Source organism: Acartia tonsa, chromosome 11, assembly GCF_053477335.1.
Source record: "Acartia tonsa isolate MP-2025a chromosome 11, ASM5347733v1, whole genome shotgun sequence".
Classification (NCBI taxonomy): Eukaryota; Metazoa; Arthropoda; class Copepoda; order Calanoida; family Acartiidae; genus Acartia; species Acartia tonsa.
In genome coordinates this window covers 43,463,479-43,486,694 of record NC_137270.1, presented here as the reverse complement: position 1 = coordinate 43,486,694, position 23,216 = coordinate 43,463,479, and the positions used below count along the sequence as shown (strand labels likewise).

At 35.1% G+C, this 23,216-nt stretch overlaps 1 protein-coding gene across 3 annotated transcripts; it reads left to right on the top strand.

Moving 5' to 3' along the window:
• The first annotated feature begins 7,951 nt into the window (after positions 1 to 7,951).
• On the top strand, positions 7,952 to 20,253 carry LOC145331775 (putative phosphate permease HI_1604). 3 transcript variants are annotated; one of them, XM_080176614.1, is made up of 15 exons: positions 7,952 to 8,044; positions 8,871 to 8,974; positions 9,566 to 9,640; positions 9,882 to 10,011; positions 11,101 to 11,204; positions 12,261 to 12,368; positions 12,542 to 12,659; positions 14,283 to 14,347; positions 15,065 to 15,119; positions 15,600 to 15,743; positions 16,389 to 16,522; positions 16,829 to 16,920; positions 18,234 to 18,340; positions 18,600 to 18,820; positions 19,516 to 20,253. In XM_080176614.1, the coding sequence occupies exons 2-15, from the start codon at positions 8,881 to 8,883 to the stop codon at positions 19,602 to 19,604; spliced, it is 1,536 nt and encodes a 511-aa protein (XP_080032740.1). In that variant the 5' UTR covers positions 7,952 to 8,044; positions 8,871 to 8,880; the 3' UTR covers positions 19,605 to 20,253. The 3 variants fall into 3 exon arrangements, with proteins under 3 accessions (XP_080032740.1, XP_080032739.1, XP_080032741.1); XM_080176613.1 differs by having other exon boundaries at positions 12,261 to 12,372; positions 12,546 to 12,659; XM_080176615.1 differs by lacking the exon at positions 9,566 to 9,640 and having other exon boundaries at positions 12,261 to 12,372; positions 12,546 to 12,659.
• Positions 20,254 to 23,216: the final 2,963 nt, after the last annotated feature.

Genomic DNA, 23,216 nt, shown 5'->3' with positions numbered 1-23,216 from the left:
AACATTTCACACTCGGCCTTGACTTGTTCGTATGTCAAGGCTTGGCCTGCCTCTCCAAACAGATGAGAGGCCATCTCCGCCGCTTGCCCCGCCAGGGATAGTAAAAGGGCGTTGCGGCGGTTCAGTGTGTCATGGGGGGGCACACGGTAAGCCGCCCATGACATTTCTAGTCTCCGGATGTGGGAATTCCAGGATTGCTTGGGCAGTCCTTGGTACTCCGGCAGGTTACTCAGCATCAGCTTGCGGTACTCGGCTGGAGCCGGCTGGGGATCGTCCTGGAGCCATCCTTGGAGCTGGTCGCCTCCTTGCGCTTGTGGCTGCTCCATCGGGTCAAAGGTTCAGCGGCGGGACACTAAGTTTTAAGTCAATACTATAGGTGGTTTACACTTATGGCTTTCTAGCCTAGCAGCCAACACTGTTTATCACTTGGTTGGTAGTTTAAACTACAAAGATCTAAAATAGGTGTACACTAGAATACTTGTCACTAGCTTCTAAGCTTTAAGGTAGGCTGGTAGGTGTAGATAGTTGTTGAGGGTCTGAACTGCTGTCAGGAACTGATTTGGTGTTCCTTATCACACTATAGATAGGAGGGAGGAGCTTGCAAGTCCTTTTTTTTCTAAAAATATCTCTGTTGTATGCTATGGAGTAGCTCCGCTCCTGTGTGTGTGTGTGTGCGTGGAATCTCCTTTTCTTGCAAGGCGCCTACGCGCCGTCAGATTGCGCACACAGGTAAAACGCGCATCTATCCCTCAATCTGCTCTCTCATTGGTCCGCTTTATCTCCTTCGTCCGTTGAATTTTTGTTGCGTCCCAAGCTCCGCTGCGCAACCCGTGAATTGCGCTCTGTTCTCCCGGTCGCTATCTCCGCACCGTGGACGGACTTATTCAAGTGTGGGGAGAAGGGGGAGTGCGTGAGGGGACGGGGTAAAGCCGTCCGTTCCCCTCTATGGGGAGGGGGGTGCTGCAGGTTTGAAGTGACTGGGTGGTGAGGTAATTGTGCCTCTTCCTTAATCCTGGGCTTATTGTTATGTCACCTCAATTGTATTTGCTTCAATTTATGGTGGGCCCCTCCCCTTCCGTTGGGATAAGGGGGTGTATTTGTCGTGCTGAAGGCTTGGGGTCAGATTGTTTACCAATGCATTGTTATATTACATCTAGGTTCTATTTTTGGCTTTATCACAATACACAACAAATTTGTTTACCAAGCCTTGCCCATAAATCTATTGTTCAGCTTTCACACCAGGGTGGTAATCCATAAAATCTGATATAATATCTGTTTTTCTAGATGGGTGGCTGCGCTGTAGCCTCTCAGGATACTTGGAGTTAACGTAGTTTTTCTTCTGCTTGGTACACTACACTCGTATTTTCGCTCACAGCTCGCAGCTATTTGGCTTGTTTCAGCCAGTCGGCGGCAGGGAATGTCCCGTCCTGCAGCGACGTGTATCCGAATCCGGCTGGTGGCGGCAGGGAATGTCCCTTCCTGCAGCGCCGCTGGTTCGGATCCTGCTATCTCTTGCAGTAAATGTTGGCCTATTTTCAGCCGTTTGCACTTATTTGGCCTGTTTCAGCCCGTCCGCAGGCCTGTTTCAGCCCTTGAGCGCTCAATCCTCCGTTAGATGTCGGCGCTTCTCGCGGTTCTCCGTCAAGTTTCACTGCTCTCCGCAGTCTCTCGTCCGATTTTGCTACTCTCCGCAGCTCGGGTTCCGCCACACTTAGTGGTCTTTCGCTAGGTTTCGCTTCCACAACTGCCGGATACAGAGTTAGACCTTGCTATCCAGGGTGGGTAATTCAGGTTGCTTGTGTCAGTTTTGCCAGTTTCACTGCTGGGAGTACCTTAGCCTCAGCTGCGCGTCTGCTCTACACTTGTGGTTTGCCGTAATCTCACACAGCTGTCACCAAAAGTTGTGGTATCCGCCTAGGTTAAATGGCAGACACCCGAGTTCAAATGACTACGGCAGTGCGTACAGACGTGGACACAAATATTATAGAGAAGCTACGCTTTTCTAGCAATCACTAAGTAACAAACAGAGTCTATTCAGATGTTCCTTTATTCAGGGTCTAAGGTTTACTAAAGTTATATACAACAAACAATAAATACACAGATTGGAATAAGTAATCATAAACAGAATCAATATAAATACATATACAATAATCAGTTTGGGCAATAATGATCCCCCATCCCTGGAAAGGGTGGGGGGAATTAACAATACAGCTTAACCATAATAAGGCTGTCAAAATCTATCATTAATTTTAGGCATTGGGAGGGGGTCGGCTGACCCCTTCCCCAGTACTCGGGGGAGGGCCCTCGGCCCTTCTCCGAACCAAGGTCAGGGTTGCCATAGACATGGCTCACGGCTGCCGAATACCACATTATCTCCCTCCCTTCCTGATATAATATGCCTAATTTAGTTCTTGTGTCATGGAAAAAGATACTTAACTTAAAGTATGTAAATTTTTACAGGGAGATGGGAAATTCATTCATAGTCTAGGATTTTTACAAAAATAATCATGTTAAAATGAATAAATCGAAGATAAACATTCTATTATATAGAGGAGTAAAAAATTTTGTCTGTAGCTTAAATTTCAAGAACTACTGAACCGTATGAAAATAAATTTCAGGGAACCTTAACATATGCCCTAGGACGGTTTTAGATATTTTGTTTTTGATATTTAAGTATTTGTATGGTTTTAGGCTATTTTTCTGCCCATATCTTCTACTTTGATTGCTGAGATCTTAGATGATAGGAGCGCAACCAATAGTCCTATATGAAGGAGTAAGGTTTTCTGTTTAAACGTTGAAATCTCATACCCTATAAAACTTTGAGTTTTCAATTTTAAATTATCTTTACATATAGGCTCAATGATGGTTTTATGCTATTTAGTATTTAAAGTCTTAGATTGGTTTTAGGCTATTTAGTATTTCAAGTCTTGGGTTGGTTTCAGGCTATTTTTTTTATCTAACTAACTGCTTCCCTCACTGACTCACTCCTTCCAACAGAATATTTGAACTAGTTTTACTTGAATAACTTTTTAGGAATCGATCTATTGTTATATGGATGTTACACAAGATTTTCATGTACTCTAAAAAAGAGTTACTCGCAGCTGGCTAAAATAACAATACACTACTTTATCCGATCCCTACCTCTCCTACAGGATGAACAAACTGACCAATAAATGAAATCCATATTAGCAACCTAAATTAACGACAAATTTCCCCTGTCAATATATCCTATTATTAAACATAACCATTTTTATGAAAAAAATCAATGTTGAACTCCCCTACAACTTATTATAATGAATGTATGCAAATTAGAATCTACAAAAACTCACATTTCATTCAAATTTGTACATCAAGACAGTAATCCTATAACAAGGCAGGGACCTAATGGGATAAGAAAATGACCGAAAAATTGATTCACATCCTCAATAATGATACGTAAAAAATTATCCTTTCTGCAGATTAAAATTAGTGGTTAAAACGTTTGGTCACTTAAATTAATGGACCAACCAATCACAATTTAATAAAAGTCCCCAAAAAATAAGCCAACAAATAAAAAAATGTTATTATAAAACCTTGGGGACTATTGTAATAAACAGCCCAATGTCCCCTCACTCCCTGATATTAGGGGACTTCATACAAAACACACAAAAATTTGTTCAAATTGTTAGCCAAGTATTGGTTTCATTAATTTTTTCATTATCATGACAATTATATCATTAAGTAGCGAAGCTAACAAGCTTTAATAATAAAAGAATGGCATTTTTTAAAAGCGAAGCTTTTCTATAATTAGGGTCGGTCCGTCCGTCCGTCCGTACGTCCGTCCGTCCGTCCGTCCGTCCGAGATAGTTAGCTTTTATTCGTTAATTTAAGCATGTTAGAATTGTCCTATCGATTTCAAACTTTGCATGGTGATTTCTGTAGTAGTTAAGTACGATTTAGAAAGCGTAGCAACTCTATAATCATTACCAAAATGTCCGTACGTCCATTTTAAACATGTTGATTTTTTTACTTTTTTAAATAGCTTTTTTCGTAAATTTAGGCATGTTAGAATTGTCCTATCGATTTCAAATTTTGCATGGTAATTCCTGTAATAGTTAGGTACGATTTAGAAAGCGTAGCAACTCTATAATCATGACCAGAATGTCCGTACGTCCATTTTAAACATGTTGATTTTTCTACTTTTTTAACAACAAATTTTTATATGATCTAATTATCCGTTTGATCTGATATTTGGTATATTGATTCCTGGGACAACAAAAAACAATATTTTAAGCGAAGCAACTCTATAATCAAGCCCTAAAGATGTAAGTATGTCCATAAACATTATCCTGTATTAAGCAGTTTTTCAACAAATTTACTTACAATTTTGCTTCGAATCTTATACTTTTATATTCTGATTATTCAGTTCAGACACTATACAAGTATTAATGTCCGTTTGTCCTACCGGTTCAGTGCTTCGCTTTTATGGATGTTGTCATCCTTGTTATAAATAGAAATTAAGGAATTTAAAAAAAATAAGAATAGTTATTTCTCGCATCGTATTATAAACGGCTTTCCGCGGATATAGAATGTACAATTATAAGATTAAAACTAGTTTTTTTAGCCCCGAGGGGCCGAAGGCACCGGCTAAAAAAACTGGTTTTAATCTTATGGTTGTACATTTTATATTCGTAGAAAGCTGGATATAATACGATGCTAGACATAGTTTTTTCGTATGGATGAGAACCGGTTCCTATCCACCGGATTCGAATGAATACGAGAAAATGTATTATAATCAGATAATTTGGAAATATAAAACCTAAGCCTAAGTATTTTCTTTGTTATGACGAAGCTAAGTGACAACCGGACGGACGGATACGCCCTAGTTATCGAGTATCTACGCTATTTTATCCATAAATAGTACAGCAAAAAAAGATAACAAAATCTTATAATTAAAGAAATACGAAGAAGCTTTCTTGAAAAGCAGAAAAGATTATTCTATTTAACAAATTAAGATATAAAGACTAAAATTGTCTTTTATAAGTATTTTAAAAAAATTAAATTTTGTAGTTTTGGTTGCCCACAAAAGCAAGTCAAATATTATTCAGGAGTGTTTCTTTATTGTAACAAATATAAATATGTTGTTTAATACAAATATGAAAAACTTACTTATATAAGTAGGTTGTTGTAAATAATTGGAAATTTCTTAAATTATAACAAGTAAATATTAGTTTCAAAATACAAAACCAAAAAATAAATGCAATGCTTAGTAAATTCGTAAAAATCAGTTGATTATTTTTTTAATTTGCTATTTTAAGTATTTTTGCTACTTTTCAGGAACATATTTTTGAAATGGTTTTGAGTGTTCACAAATTAGTTTTAGTATGAATAAAAAGCCCCATATATATTTCTCAGTAAAAAGTGCCATATATTCTGATTTGTAGTAGCGTAGATACTTTCTAAGTTACAATGTCTGTTCGTCGTCCGGTCAGTAAATCTATATGGAGATATAGGATTTATTTGGCTGCTATTTAAGCTAGACGTCCAAATTATTATAACAAATGAGCACCAACTCTATAACTCATATTGTCCGTAGATCCATACTGAATAACTTCATGGGAAATTGTGGTTTACTTGACTTCTGTGTATTTGAGGCTTCAGAATAGTCCTGTAAAGATTCCATAGAAGAATAGAACATAATTTGTTGAATTCTATCCATATGCCTCGCCACTATAAGATATTTTAATCCTTGTTAAAACATGGTTGACAGTGTAAAGAATTATTTCCCTTGCTTTTTAACAGAATACAAACAACACAGCTTTTGTTGATAGCGTAGCAACTCTATAAATATGATATATTCGTCTACCTGGCCGAGATTTGTTAGAATTATGGCATAGAATTAGATGCATCATTTAATATTCCATAGCATTGCCTAATTGATTTTTTTATGCAATTTTTAAGGATCTTTATAGCTTTTAAGTTTTGGAAATTTTGAGAGGGAACGACTGCGGAATGATGATCTGCGAATTGTTTCAAACTAACCGTTGAAACTGATATGTTTCTCCTGTCCAGTGAAGGTTGGGTAACTATATTGTAATAGTTATTTCTTTCATCGTATTAAAAACGGCTTTCCGCGGATATAGAATGTACAATTATAAGATTAAAACCAGTTTTTTTTAGCCCCGAGGTGCCGAAGGCACGGGCTAAAAAACTGGTTTTAATCTTATGATTGTACATTTTTATATTCGTAGAAAGCTGGATATAATACGATGCTAGACATAGTTTTTTCGTATGGATGAGAACCGGTTCATATCCACCGGATTCGAATGAATACGAGAAAAGGGTATCACCGCCTTAATATCACAATAAAACTCCCCCCCTCCCTGGAAAAAATTTAAATTGAAAGTAAAGGGTCGACTTCTTCCACTCCCCTCTCCCTCCACTTCAGTTACCCTACACAATGTGTAGTACACATATAGGGTCGTATCCGTTAGATAAAGAATATCATAAAACAATAAATTACATTTATTAGGTGAGTGTTCTTTGAAATCACGATGATCTCACACAAAAATTTTGCATGGAATCTACATGACTCAAAGATAAGAAAAGTACAAAAGGCAATTTTAGGAATGATTACATTTTGTATGTACTAATTTAAATGGAATGTATACTTTATTATACTTTACTAGCTAGCATCTAAAGGCTACGAAAAAAATGAATTAAAATAATCCGAGCACTTAAATCCTAAACTATCACGTGGTCCACGCGAAGCTTGTCTAAAATAGAGAATCCAATCAGTTTAGTAGTTATTGAGATCTTAAGCTTCACACAAAAATTTTAGACTTAAGATTTTTTTAGATGGGTATAAGGCTGTTAATCAAACTGTTGGTTCTCAGAGATCTAAAGGGATAAGACAATGGCCAAAATATTGATATACATCCCCAATGTTAATAACCAAATTTACCCCTTCTGTAGATTACAATAAGTGGTTGAAATGTTTGGACACTCAACTTAATAAACCATCCAATCAAAATATATTAAAAGTCACCAAAGTAGTTAAGTCAACGAACAAGAAACTGTTATCATAAAACTTTGGAGACCCATTGTTAATTAGTATTAAAGTTACTCTATAATTCACTATATCTGTCAACCCGTCTTTCCATTAGTCCGTTGCGCTATGGGGGAAATTATATTTACTCAACTGCTATGAAAGCTAGACCTATATTTGAGCATATAAAGCCCATGCTAGTCTGACTGCTTGGGAGGGGAATTTTTTTTGGGGGGGGTTGGGGGGTTAGGGTTGTCCCACGCCCCAAGAAAATAGCCTAAAACCGCCACAGGACCAGTAGTTATATTCCCTGAAGAGTAGAATCCGATCGGTTCAGAGGTTACCGAGATCTTAAGGTACAGACCGACGGACGGACAGACATCATTCTACTTTGTATTATAGATAATCATACAAAAAGTTAAATATCAGCTTGTTTTAAACGGACTTTCTGGAATCCATTATAGAGTTGCTTAGCTTTCTAATTTATAACTAACTGTACGAACAGACGGACATACGGACCAACAGACAAAATGAATTATAGAGTAGCTTCGCACAAAACGGACACAGAAAATCATTTATAAGTTACATAAATCGCACGGATTTTACACGAAGTCTTAATGAGTCCAATGTTTTTGCATGAGGATTTTTATTACCTTGTGCAGGGAGGAATGGATCATTGGGCTGTTTAATAGGCATTAAAGTTTTATAAAAAAGTTTTCATATTCGTTGGCTTATCAACTTTAGGGAATTTTATTTTATTTTAATTGGTTGGTTCATTAAGTGGAGTGACCAAACTTTTCAACCACTAATTGTTATCTACAAAAGTGGAATTTTGTGTATCATCATTGAGGATGTACATCAATTTATCGGCCATTGTCTTATCTCTTTAATGAGTTTCCCGATTTTACAACACAAAGATAAAATTTTTTACTATAAAGTATTATAAAAAGGATTGGAAGCTAGTTTGAGTATTGTAGTGGAATATTAAACTTCTACATCTCTTCATTTAAAAGACAGGTAAATTTGATAAATGATCATTGAATTGTATTAAAAATTAAATTAACTTCTTAATTAAGATATTTTATTATCACAATGGCCTCTACGCCCCTAGGGGAATCTAAAGGCTACTTAGAAGGGGATAAGTCGACTCTACAAGTTTAAGTTTTGGTTTCCAAAAGAAAAAGTTTTAAAACAATTATGAATGTTTTAATCGCATCTCACGCCAGGCTACAATTGAATCAAGACAAAAGTAAGTGCCGAGCTCTGAGACCTATGTATGGTGATATTAGACATAAAACCATGATGATTCCAGGTAAACCAAAATACTTCAGCAGGGTCTTTTTGAGAAAATTAGATTTGAAAATTTCAAGTTCAATTTCACCCCCTATGAGTTGCCGTATAATCATAACAAGAAAAGCAAAGATTATCTATTTAAAATATTAAACAACTTTGCTTTTATAAAGTTTTTCATAAAACCACTCCTGAAGGGAGTTAATTAATGGCCATTTGCTTTGCTAAGGTCACGGAAATTCAGCCTTAGATAAATCATATATAGAGAGGTTTTATGAAAGACTTCTTAAAAGCAAAGTTGTTCAAAATTTTGAATATATAATCTTTGCTTTTCTTGTCATGATTATGCGGCAACTCCTAGGGGGTAAAAATTGAACTTTAAATTTTCAAATCTAATCTCAAAAAGATTCCGCTAAAATATTTTGGTTTTACCTGGAGTCATCATGGTTTTATGTCTAATTTCACCATACATGGGTCCCAGAGCTCGGCACTTACTTTTGTCTTGATTCAATAGTAGCCTGGCGTGATCTAGTTAATAAATTGTCTTCATTAGATTGGATAAGATGGTGCAGGCTGAGATTCTTACTCCAGACAATATCTGGAATCTTGTCCTGTTCTTCTTTAGACAAGATTTTGCATTCGCTATCTTTATTGCAGGTAAATTTATCAGGGAGGGAGGGGACATTGAACAGTAAATTACACTAGTATCCAAAGTTTTATATTGAGATTTTAATATTCGTTGGATACTTTTATCAAAGTTTGATTGGTTAGTTTGATTGGTTGGTTCATTTAGTTCAGTGGCCAAACATTCCAACCAATAGTTTTAATTTACTGAAGTTATTTTGTTTTTCATCATTTAGACAAATTTTGCTGTAATTAATGAAAAACAGAACCAATTTTTAAGGGTGAAGGTTGGGGAGATAAATGTTATTTATATGTTCTGACACTCTACAAGTGTCAATTTTCAATTGTCCTACCATCTGACTGTAGAGCTTCGCTTTAATGGAAGTTGTCATCCTTGTTCTAGTATAAAAACATGTTTTAAGTGTGTCCACGAAACCGTTTAATATCCGGTTCTCATCCATTTTGAAAAATGATGTATTGCATCGTATTAAAGACAATTTTTCACGAATATTAAACCCGCGCATTCGACCCCTCGGGACTAACAAAACTGGTTTTAATTTTATAATGTTTACTTTTAATATCCGCGGAAAGCTGTCTATCATATTGAAACATTTTTTTTATTAGGTTTGTTGATCTCCTTCATACTCAGTTTCGCAGTGGGAGCCAATGATTCAGCCAACTCATGGGGAACTTCTGTTGGTAGGTGTTAACCGCATATAAAAGTAACATGATGTGTGTCCGTCTGTTTGTACTGTTTGAGTTATTAGCTAACCACTGAGCCGATATGTTTCTCCTTAAGCTCCGCTTAGGTCCAGTTTGTTATAAGTGTGTTTCAGAAGGGGATGGGGGGTTGCTTGATGAAGGGCAAACTCCCGACGCAAGGAGTGGGGGACTCTAGCCCATGAATTCAGACAATTTCAGTATTACGTTTTTTTTCTAGGAGCGAAAACTGTGAGTCTTGGCTGGGCCTACTTTCTGGGATCTATCATGGAAATAGTTGGCTGCACCCTTCTCTCTGGTGACGTCATCAAGAAAGTTGTCAATGGGATTGTTAACATTGATGTTTATAGGTACATTTTTTTTATAAGATAATAGTAAATCTTTTCCAGTATGGCTTTGAAACCGATAGATATCAGCTGGATTAGAACCGGTTCTTAACCCTCCTGAAAAATCATGTATAGCATCGTATTACAAACAATATTCCAAGAATGTTAAAATAAAAATCTTAAAATTAAAACCAGTCTTGTTAGCCCGAACCTTTGACTCCCATCCTTCAAGAAGTTATAACTTTTTAAATATTGGTGGTAGCGAAGCTACTCTTAAATGTATACATAAAAATAATAAAAAAATAATGACTTTTAGCATGAATTAACAGGGAGTAAGGGAGGGGACAATGGATCGAATATTCAATCTTTAGGAGTCTCAGACTTTGGGGACTGGCTTAAAGGGAATGTGCAAGAATTTAGCAGTTTCTGACTGAGTTTGGGGACTTGCGCAAGAAATGCCGTTACTCGCTATGTTAGTTTTGAATATATATAGTTTTGCAGACAGAGAGTAGTTCAAATATAAATACACGGCCCCCCTCCCATACTATATTTCACTCCCTTCATCCCCACCTCCTTTTTAAAAGTAGACGAGAAAGGAAAATGGAGAAGAGAGGTGGGGGAAATAAACAGGATAAAAAGGGGCAGGAAGGCGTGCGGGTCATATACTTGCCCATCCAGCTACACGCCTGCCTGCCCCTTTTTTTCGTGTTCACATCACTTGCCCCAAAATCTCTTTTCTCTTTCCCTGTCATCTGAAGAGATCCAGGGAGATATTTCTAGTAATTAATTACAGAATGGTTATGTCAGTCTGTAATACTGGTAATCTTATTTTCAAATGATTGCTTGTTTTCTTTGAACTTTTTTCTTAGTTTATGGTTTTCTAGATTTAATCAACAATCACTTTACGATTTCCACCATATTTTCGGGATTATTCTGGTTTTCATGGCCTTTCTTCAAAAACTCTTAAATTGAATTAATTGCCCATTGTCCCCTCCCTTACTCCCTGATGAATTAATTTAAAAATAGCTATTAACAAAACAATAAATAATTTAAACTTAACAAATGTTTTATTTTTGAATGCTTTATCCATGATATGTTTTGTTTTTAATTAAGATCAGACAAGGACTGGATAATGAGTAACTTCACCCAGGCCCAGCCTGATATCTACCTACAACAAGAGAAAATATTGGCTATTGGCTGTCTTTCTGTTATGCTTGGTAAGGCTTTTTTTTTGTCTCTTTCAACAATTATCGGAGTGGGGACAAAACCGCGACAAACAAAACCGCGACAGGGACAAAACCGCGACAGGGACAAAACCGCGACAGTGACAAAACCGCGACAGTGACAAAACCGCGACATTGCAAAAAAATCTATAATAAAAAAATCTTAATACTAGAAGGTCATGGCCGCAGAGCTCGGCCCCCTGGCCTGCCCAGCCGCAGGCGCTCGGCCCCCTTGCCTATAACCTAACCTAACCTATATGCTTGAATGTTTAATGTACATTAATTATTTATAGTTCAGAATTTCGTGGATTTTACAAAAAGTGGTTGGTAGATTTTTTTTAAATTTTTCAAATTTTTTTTACAATATTTAGGTTAGGTTAGGTTATGGGCAAGGGGGCCGAGCACCCGCGGCTAGGCAGGCCAGGGGGCCGAGCGCTGCGGCCATGTATTTCTACAAAAAAAATCCTACATAGTTATATTTTTGTTATTGTCGCGGTTTTGTCACTGTCGCGGTTTTGTTATGTCGCGGTTTTGTCCCTGTCGCGGTTTTGTTTGTCGCGGTTTTGTCCCCACTCCCAATTATCAAGTTTATATCTTATTTAGTAGCGTAGCTGCTCTAAAATTAACTTTGTCCGTCCATCCGGCCGTGACAGATATTTAGGATAGACAGCTAAACTTTTGGGTGATGAGTTTATGTATTTTATAAGCATTTAGCACATCCAATTCTGTCGGCCATGCTTCAAAAGACATAGATACTTATTTTAATGATTTTGTAATTTTTTGGTTAGTATTTATCAAATATTCTAGCACTTTATTTTGAAGCTTTTTGTACTGCCTATAAAAATGACGTCACGCTTGCCTAACATTAGTAATATAGTCTAGCTGTGTATTGGCCTTTCATTGGTCAGTTTTATTGTATGACGTCATTTTTTATAGGCACTGTAAAGAGCTTCCTTTATATTTCTTTTTTTTTGTGACAACTGAACATCTACTCTATAGATTACTTTCCAATTATAAACAATATAATTTTAATTGTGGTAAATAATTTAGCAAGTGGTGTCTGGCAGCTCATTGCCTCTGTATTTTCCTGGCCAGTTTCTGGAACACACTGTATCATATTTGGCTTGCTTGGATTCACCCTGACTGCTGAAGGATCTGCAGGGAAGCAGCTTGTAGTGCCTCATAAAATATGAAGTCATACAATGCAAATGACCAATGATAGGCCATTATACATTTTACCATTGGTCAATTTAAATGTATACAGGCCTATCATTGGTCACTTGTATTGTATGACGTCATTTTTTATTTAACACTATCAGCTGCTTAATCTGAAGGACTGAAAGATGTTGACAGTCTGGTGCAAATTATTCTTTTTCTGTTTGTATCTATAATTGCCTCTTTAGTTCTTACTGCACTTCTGTATGGACCTCTTTACAAATATTGTATCAGGTATTTCATTTCAAATTATACTTTTATTTATCTGCAGGGAGAGAGGGGACGTTGAGCTGTTTATTACACTAGTCTCCAAAGTTTTATAATAACGTTTTCTTATGAGTTGGCATAACAACTTTGGAGACTTTCAATGAATTTCGATTTGTTGGTTCGTTAAGCTGAGTGTTCAAACGTTTCAGCCACTAATTGTAAACAACAAAAGGGGTAATTTTGTGTATCATCATATTGGATGTACATTAATTTATCGGCCATTGTCTTATCCCTTTTGATTCTTGATTATGCACAAAATAAAACAAGGATGACAACATACATAAGTAGAAAACACAATATAATCTTAGAAGAGAATACAGGGCCCGGGTGGGGCAAATAAGACCGGACAAATTCCAACTTCTAAACAAATGAACATAAAATCGTCAATTTTAAAGATTTTATTTAATTTTAAAAACTGTCAAGCAAAATAGGTATATGACTATTAGAATATTCAATAAAATCGCCGCCAGCCTTAATTACCACCTCTACCCGCCTCCTCAGCCGCCGGCAGGTCCAGGTCAAAATGTACCTGTCCAACTGGCATAGTTCTCCTTGATAGTGGCAATGAGGGAAGTCTTTGTGGTATGGGCACGTCTATTGGTGCATGCTTCAAAGTAGCCCCAGGCCAGAAAGTCCATTGAATTAAGATCGGGCTGCTGGGAGGCCACATTTCCTTAGGAACGTGAGTAACCGCAGGATCCAAATTCGCCCAACTTTCAAGCTACTCTTATACACGGAGGCTCTTATTTGGACCACAGTTAAGCTAGAACGACGTTCTTTACCTTTTTAGAAATGGCACGAAGTTTCAGCTAGGGTTGTCAGCGCAACCCATATTCTAAAATGAGTTTTAAAGTTCCATATTGGTCCCTGAAGTCAAGAACCGAGAAATTTTCACGAATTTTCACGGTTTTTGGCGTTTTTTACATCTCAAAATCTGACTCGTTTCACTTTGATGGAGTACTACGGCTAAGCCATTTCAGATAGAGAGCTCTAGTCTTTTCTAGTGTCTTACTTATGTATCTAACAGTATCCCTATCAAGTTGCATAACTTTACCTCACCTACAGATGGGCTGAGGTCAGATTTAGTGGGCCCTAGTCGAGAATCCAGATTAAACCACCGGCGCATTTGGAATCTGCCTTGTTGAACATATGCGCGGCCAGCTCGTTGTACACGTCCATCTTCGTTCAAAGATTTTTTTGTGCTAAAAGGTCATTACCTAAGCTTTTTATAGTGTGGTCAAACGTCCTGATTGGTCAAGTAGTTTTGGCGCTATGGCCGTTTAAAGTTTGTCCGGTCTTATTTGCCCCACCCTGTATATACAAGCAAAGGGATTTAAAGAGAAACTGTTTAGATCTAGTATGAATTTATCAGTTGAAAAATCGCGAAACCTTTCAAATTTATTTCTATATTTTGTAGCATGACTGACAGACCGACGGACAAAGTAAATTATAAACTGGAATGTTTATAGATATAAGGAATCACAGACAAGTGAATTACGTTGTAGCTCCACTTCTAAATATTGTATATAAAAAGTGATATATATTATTAAATAAAATCTATGGTATCCAATTATATAAAACATATTTTAGGCGTGGAAAACCATTTGACGTTGGAAATAGAATTGTTTACGGCTTGATAACTGGATTGGCTGTAGGTATGGCTGGATGATTACATTTTTAAATTTTTTAATTTTACTATCCGCGGAAAACTTCCTATAATACAATAAATAAGTATATAGATGTATATTCAAGACAACTATCACCCGTTGATAGGAAGGATAGTATGAACCCTTTAGCAAGCAATTTAATAGTTATTTCTCACATCGTATTATAAACGGCTTTCCGCGGATATAGAATGTACAATTATAAGATTAAAACCAGTTTTTTTAACCCCCGAGGTGCCGAAGGCACGGGCTAAAGAAACTGGTTTTAATCTTTTAATTGTACAGTTTTATATTCGTAGAAAGCTGGATATAATACGATGCTATACATAGTTTTTTCGTTTGGGTGAGAACCGGTTCCTATCCACCGGATTCGAATGAATACGAGAAATATTTTTATTCATGTTTCCTTCCTATCATAATCACTAGCGGATACGCCCCTAGAATCTAGGGGAATACACGGTTGGGCGAAAAGGAGTGAAATCCACCTAACTCCTTTTTAATTTAATTTTTAAAAGAAAAAACAATATAGGAAAAGGTAATTTTTTAGGTAATTCCCTACACAAAAATAGTTATAAACCTTTTAAGGACATATGAGAAGCTACATTTTAAGGAGAACCATATCGGTTCAGCGGTTGGCGAGATATTTCGGCACAAACAGACACACAGATCCTGTGAGCATTATATAATAATGATGTCTGTCTATTTTAGGTATACCTGTCGTCTTTATCCTGCTTCAAACAAATAAAGTGTATACAATTTTCAGGTTACTGGACATTCATCCATAATACAAAGTAGAATGATGTCTGTATGTGCGTCCATACGTCTGTTCCTTAAGATCTCAGTAAACACTTACCCAATGGAATTATATTCTTCAGGGAATATACCTTCTGGTCCTGTGGTGGTTTTAGGCTAAAAACAACCCCCCCCCCCCCCCATTTTTTTATTGTTTATACCACAAATTCGCACTGTTGCAAGTGGGGGAGGGTACCTATTTTTTTAATTGTGGCAAAGCTCCTAGAGGCTAGTAGGCATATAAAGAGAGAGTAAAATAGACAGAGAGAGATTCTTTATCTAGTTCATGAAAGTTATCCTTTGACATAAACGTACACATATTGGTATTATATGAATTAATCGGTTATGATTAAAATAAGAAGAATGGGTTATGTGTTGATTTAATCCAAATACAAGCTCTTGAAATTAAAGATGAAAAAACATTGCAGATATTCTTATTATAATTTTTTAGTGGAGATTTGAAAAGTGACAGTGAACCCATAATTCTTGGAATTGGAGCTGCTGTTGCCCTGGTTGTCAGTATTTTAGCTATTTTTCTCCTCCTTCCTATGATTAAGAATACAAAAAGAACTTTATCCTTGGATTTTGATGTCAGGTATTCATTATTCTTAATCGATATATTTTGATTTGGATGATGCATCAGATCTCAATGTACTCACTGATTCTGGCTATCTAAAATAATGATACCTCCATTCACCCCCTTTAACCAATCCCCTCCAGGCTCCTACTGGATGAACAACCTGACCAATAAATGAGATCCATGTTAGCAAGCTAAATTGACTACAAATTTTCCCCTGTCAATATATACAATTTTAGAGGAATTGGCTTATCATATTTTAACCATTCAATCTTTATAAATACTATTTCACAAAAATTTATTTTTACTTGATCTCATCCTCTTATTGGCTTTAGTGATAAATTAGATTAGAAAACGCGATTGACAACATTAAAAAAATGATCTAAAAAGCATCTGTTGAAAAAAAAGATTTATTGGAAAAAAATCACGAAACCTTGCTCATGTACTTTTTTAATATTAACGCGACGGACAATAAAAATTACGTACTTGATGCTCATGGGTATGAGGAATCTTTTTCAATTAAATCATCCAATTATCTTAAGTATCAACTGAGAAAATCACATTTTTCCATTGCATTTTTGCCACTGACTGACGGACAGATAAAGAAAGGCAATTATAAAGTAGGTTTGCTTCTAAGAAAAAAGTGCATATTGTTTTTTTTAGATTGTTTTGGAAAGGTAAGAAAATGAGCAAAAAAGAAGAAAATATTGAGCTAAAGGAAGTGGCCAATGGGGCTGAAGTTACTGAAGAATCTGCAGATCAACAAGAAGTTACAAAAATATTCAGACCATTGCAAGGTAAACCTAAGTTCATAGATGTCCAAGTGGGGGGGGGGGGGAGGCATTTACCCCCCTCAAACATTGAAACTCCTCATTTTACCCCCTTCAGAATTAAAAAAAAAAATTAAAAACCCTCATTTTACTCCACTAAAAAAAATCCATTTAAGACATGCTCATTTTTTACTTTTTTGACAGCAAATTTTTATATGTTAAAATCATTTTGACACTCAAAAGGTGTTAATGTTTGTTTGTCTTACCGTTTTAAAGCTTTTGGATGTTGTCATCCATAAGTAATGATGTTGTAATTTAAAATTTATATTTTAGTTATATCAGCGATAACAAGTTCTCTAGTCCACGGTGGTAATGATGTTGCCAACTGTATTGGACCCTTTGTTGTTATATACCATGTTTATCAGGTATTTTATATTTTTATCATGACTGACGGACCGACGGACATTGGAAATTTCAAACTGGTTGCGCATGGGTATAGGGAATCATCACAAAACAATGATGACAACATCAATAAAAGCGAAGCTCTGAAACGGAAGGAAAAACGGACATTACCACTTGTTTAGTGTCAGAACTGAATAATCAGAATATAAATGTATAAGAGTCGAAGCAAAATTGTAAATAATTTTTTGAAAAACTGCTTGAAACGGGATAATGTTTATGGACATACTTACATTTTTAGGACTTGATTATAGAGTTGCTACGCTTATAATATTAAATTTTGTTGTCCCAGGAATCAGTATACCAAAAATCAGATCAATCGAATAATTAGATCATATAAAAATTTGTTGTTAAAAAAGTAAAAAAATCAACATGTTTAAAATGAACGTACGGACATTCTGGTAATGATTATAGAGTTGCTACGATTTCTAACTCGTACCTAACTACTACAGGAATCACCATGCAAAATTTGAAATCGATAGGACAATTCTAACATGCCTAAATTAACGAAAAAATCTATCCGTTCCGGACGGACGGACGTACTGACGCTAATTATAGAAAAGCTTCGCTTTTAAAAACAGCCGTTGATCTTGAATTTTAATATTATTTCTAACCCACAATAAAATCAAATAAATAATATAATTATAGGAATACGTAAATATTGTAACAAATTGTCGCATACCCTGATCAAATGTTTCTCCCAGCTGGCTATTATAACATCCATACATCCCCCACCCCCTCCCCTCGACCCCTTATGACTTTCCCTTTTCAAGGCCTTGACCATTGAAGAACGTATTGACAAATATCTGAGGACTATGTTAGCAATCTAAAATGACGACAAAACTTCACATGTCACAATATCCACATAGTTTTCCGGAATTTTAATGTTAGGGGGAGATTTGAATTCTTCATCAAATTTTAAGGATTTTTTATAAAATTCGTTTTTTGTAAAATTCTTTATCTAAAAGCGGAAATGCATTTTAAGTTGATTAATTTTGACCAATAGGATAGGTGGATTTTAACTACCTGCGCTCTAATTGGTTGAATGATGTACGCCATCTAATCAGAGCGCAGTTTTTTTAAATCCACCAATCACAGATGCCAAATTTAATTAACTTAAATTGCATTTCCGCTTTCAGATAAAGAATTATAGAAAAAACGAATTTTATAAAAAATCCTCAAAATTTGATGCAGATTTCAAATCTCCCCCTAACTTTAAAATTCCGGAAAACTTATATATCTTAATATCCAATATGCCAATGTTTGTTTATACTTGCAGGAAGGTATGATTGAAAGTGGTTCAGCCGGAGCTCCAGTCTTTATTGCTCTTCTGGGGGGTGTCGGCATTTCTGCAGGATTCATAATGTTTGGACACAGAGTTATCAGGTAAGAGTATCTTTTTATTTGCCTGGATCTTCTACTTTTACAACTAGTGGCGTGCACAGGCTTTTGTCAGGGAGATGCGCGAAGCAACCACCTAAACTAAAATCGTGAGGGGTTCAGGGTGTGTATTACAGACAACAAGGGGAGTGTTTTCAGCCCTCCCCCGCCCCCCATCACCCTACACCCTCCTTATGCAGGCCTCTTGTTACAACCACAGTTTTGTTTATAGGGAAAATTTTACTTTTACATTTAATTATTTTAGAACCATGGGCTCAAACATCTCAGAGATGAATTCATCAAGAGGATTCTGTGTTGAGTGGGTGGCTTCTGTCATTGTCCTAGTTGGTACCATCGCGGGATTTCCCCTGTCAACAACTCATTGCAAAGTTGGTGGTGTCATTGGTGTTGGACTTGTTCAGGGACTTGTAGAGACTAACTCACCAAAGTCTGCATTAAAATATGTTAACTTCAAAGTTTTGATAGGTAATTGAATTATCTATAATACAAAGTAGAACGATGTCTGTCTGTTTGTTTGTGTGTTTGTTTGTCTGTTTGTTTGTGGCGAAGGATCTCGCTAACCGCTAAACCGATCGGGTTCTCCTTTACAGGGTAGCTTCTTATAGTTCCTGGGAAGGCTTATATCTAATTTCCTGTGGGGGGGGGGGTGGGACACCCCTAACCCCTCCCAAAAATGAAAAATACCCCCCCCCAAAATTTTTTTTTCTTTTTAAAACTAAAATTAAAATAGTGGGGTCGACTACCGCCCGCCCCCTCCAAAAAAAATTACCCCCCCCCCCAAAGTAAATTAAAAAAAGTCGCTAGTATTAATATATATTATTACAAGTTAGTCGATTTTCAGCAGCAAAAACTAAAAAAAATTAATGCAGTTTTAGACTTGCAGCTTCACCCCTGGAGGACTACTGGGGTACTTTGCCCAAAAATAGTTATAAAGCTTCTCAGAACCTATGAGAAGCTTTACTTCAAAGAATAACTATACCATTTGAGCAGTTAATGAGGTCATTCGGTACAGAAGCAACAGATATACAATTAGACATTCTGTGACTTCCAGCAGGGGCTGGAAATAGGAGAAAAGTTACTGTGAAAAAACGACGAAACACTCCTTAAGAGGCGATGTCTCGAAAGGGACTATACCCGAATAATCATAATTATACTTTTAGGTGTTTTATTGTCTTGGGTGTTGACAGTTCCTGCCTCTATGGGGCTTTCTGCAGTTATTTTCATTATACTCAAGAAAATTATGTTATAGTGAGCATTAATTTTCTTTCCAGTTTTGGCTTTGAATCTGATTAATGTCCGCTGGATTAGAACGTTTTCTCAGCCATGCTGAAAAATCATGTATAGCATCGTATTATGGACAATTTTCTAAGAACTTATTAAAAATCATAAAATTAATACCAGTTTTGTTAGCCCGGACCATCAGCCCCTCGGAGCTACCAAAACTGGTGTAAATCTTATAATTTTTCATTTTAATATCCGGGGAAAAGTGTCTCAAATACGATGCAATAAATAACTATTCTTTCATTCTGATTTAAAAACCAAAATCAAGTACATTAACATAATTTATTTTGATTTATTGTATTTAAGTTTTATAAACTATTTCAAGCTGTGTCTCTTTGACGAATTTAGTTAATTTATTGGGCCAAACCAATATTTTGATTAGTATAATTTCTTTTGTATTGCTTTAAGTTTATCAAAATTTTAAGAGCTTTAATATAAACACTCCAAAATTACCCTAAAATTCGATTAAAACTTTTTTTTTTACAATATATTGAAATATAACCTTTGCTTTGAAAGATATGTAAATCTACAAATTATACAAATCATTTAAAATGTTTCGGTGCTATGACAATTATTGTTAAACCTGTGAAATATAAATATCTATGTTCAAATATGTATTACTAGCGGCTACGCCCCTAGAGGCCTCTAGTGGCACTTTAAATGTTTTTGTTTGTTAAATTCTACGATAATTCTTTATGTTACGGATACTTCTTAATGTTACGTTGAAGTCTCCCAGATTTAAAGAAAATTTTAAATTTTTTTGTCATTTCTTTTGGGAGGGTAGTAGTACCCTCCCCCAAAATAGTTAAAAACCTTCCTAGGGAACCCGGTATTAGTGTCTTAGAAATTATCTTAGTGACGTAAAAAAAATAGGATGTGTCGATACTACTAGGATTTTTAAGAATTGTTAATATAGGCCTGAAATCAAGATTTTTTGTGCATTTAAAAAATATTAAAAATATTTCTAAAAATTCTACATTATTTTTGCTCACTTTTAAAAAACAAAATCAACTTTTTTTTATTTTTTTTTATAAAATTATCTTTCAAAATTGAAATAAGATCTATCAGCTGATATTGTACTTCTTACATAACTCAAGAGTTGACTTACAATGTGTAAATATTTTATAGATTATTTAGCAAAATAATAAAAAACCTATATGTAATTTCGTGATTAATAATTGGCTTAATCTTACATTAAACATTGAATGATTTTAAATAATTTTCAAATATTTGCTTTTATAATTATACTTATTGTATAAAACCCTCATAAGTTAGCGCAAAATGCTATATATTTTATCACATATGAGCTATTTTTTAAGCCAGCTTTTTAGTCAAAATTTCAAACCAATAACAATTAAATCAAAAGATATTAGGTTAAAACTATATATTAACGAGAGTAAAGAAATAAGATATTGCTATCAACAACAACAAAAAAGGGTTTTATCTAGTTTTTGGTAAAAATAACGCATATTTATCATTTTAAATTAAAGCTATCTTTTCAAGATTACATCTATAAATTCGTCTGTATTTTATAACTTATACCTGTTACCATGAAAAATCAATTGATTTTCCATAATAATTTTATTTCTATATTAAATTTAGAGACAGCTAATTTTTCTTTAAATATAATGAGATGTTTATCAGAAATTTTTAATTAAGCATAATAATGTATATGGTGCATTATTTGCCAAATGTACCACTTTTCTGCACTACCTCTCCAATTTTGTTAATACTCTATATTTTGGTCCGTTGGGTCATTCAAGGATGCTGGATGGCCAAAAAAAAGTTTCAGAGTCCCTGGATGTCTAGATATCTAGCTATCTATGAAGGTAGGTAACAAAAATGTAAAAAACACCCATTTTTTCACAATTTTAAAAATTAATTTTTTCATCAATCTTACATCCAATCTATACATTTTATACACCAAAATGATCGTTTATTCATGTAAAAAGCGCACATAATGCTATTTTGGCCAAAACTCTAATTTTACAGGGTGTCCAACAAAAAGTGTATTTTGGATATCTAGCGTAATACCCAAAATACCTGTCCGAAAAAAATCATTTTTTTTGGCTTAAATCCTGTGTTTTATCTGTGTGCATATGTGGTATATAACGGTTCGGACCACCCGGGACTATAAGGTTGTCAAATTTCACTTTGGGACACCCTGTAAATGTGATTTTTGCGTCTGTAGAGCTAAAACTTGGTCCAAATTGGCTATTTTTTTCAAATTACTCTAATATGAGTCTTAGTATGTTTGGCCATAGTGTTTTCTGACCAGATCAATATTTTCATATTTTTTGGACACCCTGTATTTTCAAAAAAAGAGAAAAAATTTTTTTGTTTTTTTTTAAATTTTTTTTCTATTTTTAAGTTACTTAAAACTGTCATATAGATACAGATTTTGACTAATAACAATAATATTTGCCTATTTTACAATTTTTTACACTTTTGGGACACCCTGTGCATGTTTTTGAAAAATGATGGTTTTTGCCCATTTTTTGGGGGAAGGAGTCGTTTTAGGGCCATAGACTATTTCTTCATTTTTGTAGAACTTTTCAAGACACATCATTTGTTATTTATGCAAAAACCGCAAAAACCGAACCGTTTTGCCGTTATTCACCGCCAAAGGCAGAATTTTTTACGTTTTTTGCCGTTCCCGAGGTTGTAATGGGCATTTGTGGTAAGAAGACGTTGATTTATCAAGATAACTGTGAAATACTTTTATTTAGGCATTTTAATTTACTAAATTTCATGTGAAGTAAATTTTTTTGTATATCCAACCGATTTTTGTCAAAAGGAATTTCAAATGCACATGATTTATGTTTCTTTAATCACTTATGTTATAGCAATTATTTATGTTATATTCACTTAATTTTCTTGTTTTAACAATTGAAATCCATCTTGACGAAAAACGGTTAGCTGCACAAAAAATTTTACTTAATATGAAATTTAGTAAATTAAATTACCTAAATAAAAGTATTTAAAAGGGATTTTGATAAATCAACGTTTTCTTACCACAAATGCCCATTACAACCTCCGGAACGGCAAAAACGTAAAAAAATTCCGCCTTTAGCGGTGAATAACGGCAAAACGGTTCGGTTTTTGCGGTTTTTGCATAAATAACAAATGATGTGTCTTGAAAAGTTCTACAAAAATGAAGAAATAGTCTATGGCCCTAAAACGACTCCTTCCCCCCAAAAATGGGCAAAAACCATCATTTTTCAAAAACATGCACAGGGTGTCCCAAAAGTGTAAAAAATTGTAAAATAGGGAAATATTATTGTTATTAGTCAAAATCTGTATCTATATGACAGTTTTAAGTAACTTAAAAATAGAAAAAAAATTTAAAAAAAAACAAAAAATTTTTTTCTCTTTTTTTGAAAATACAGGGTGTCCAAAAAATATGAAAATATTGATCTGGTCAGAAAACACTATGGCCAAACATACTAAGACTCATATTAGAGTAATTTGAAAAAAATAGCCAATTTGGACCAAGTTTTAGCTCTACAGACGCAAAAATCACATTTACAGGGTGTCCCAAAGTGAAATTTGACAACCTTATAGTCCCGGGTGGTCCGAA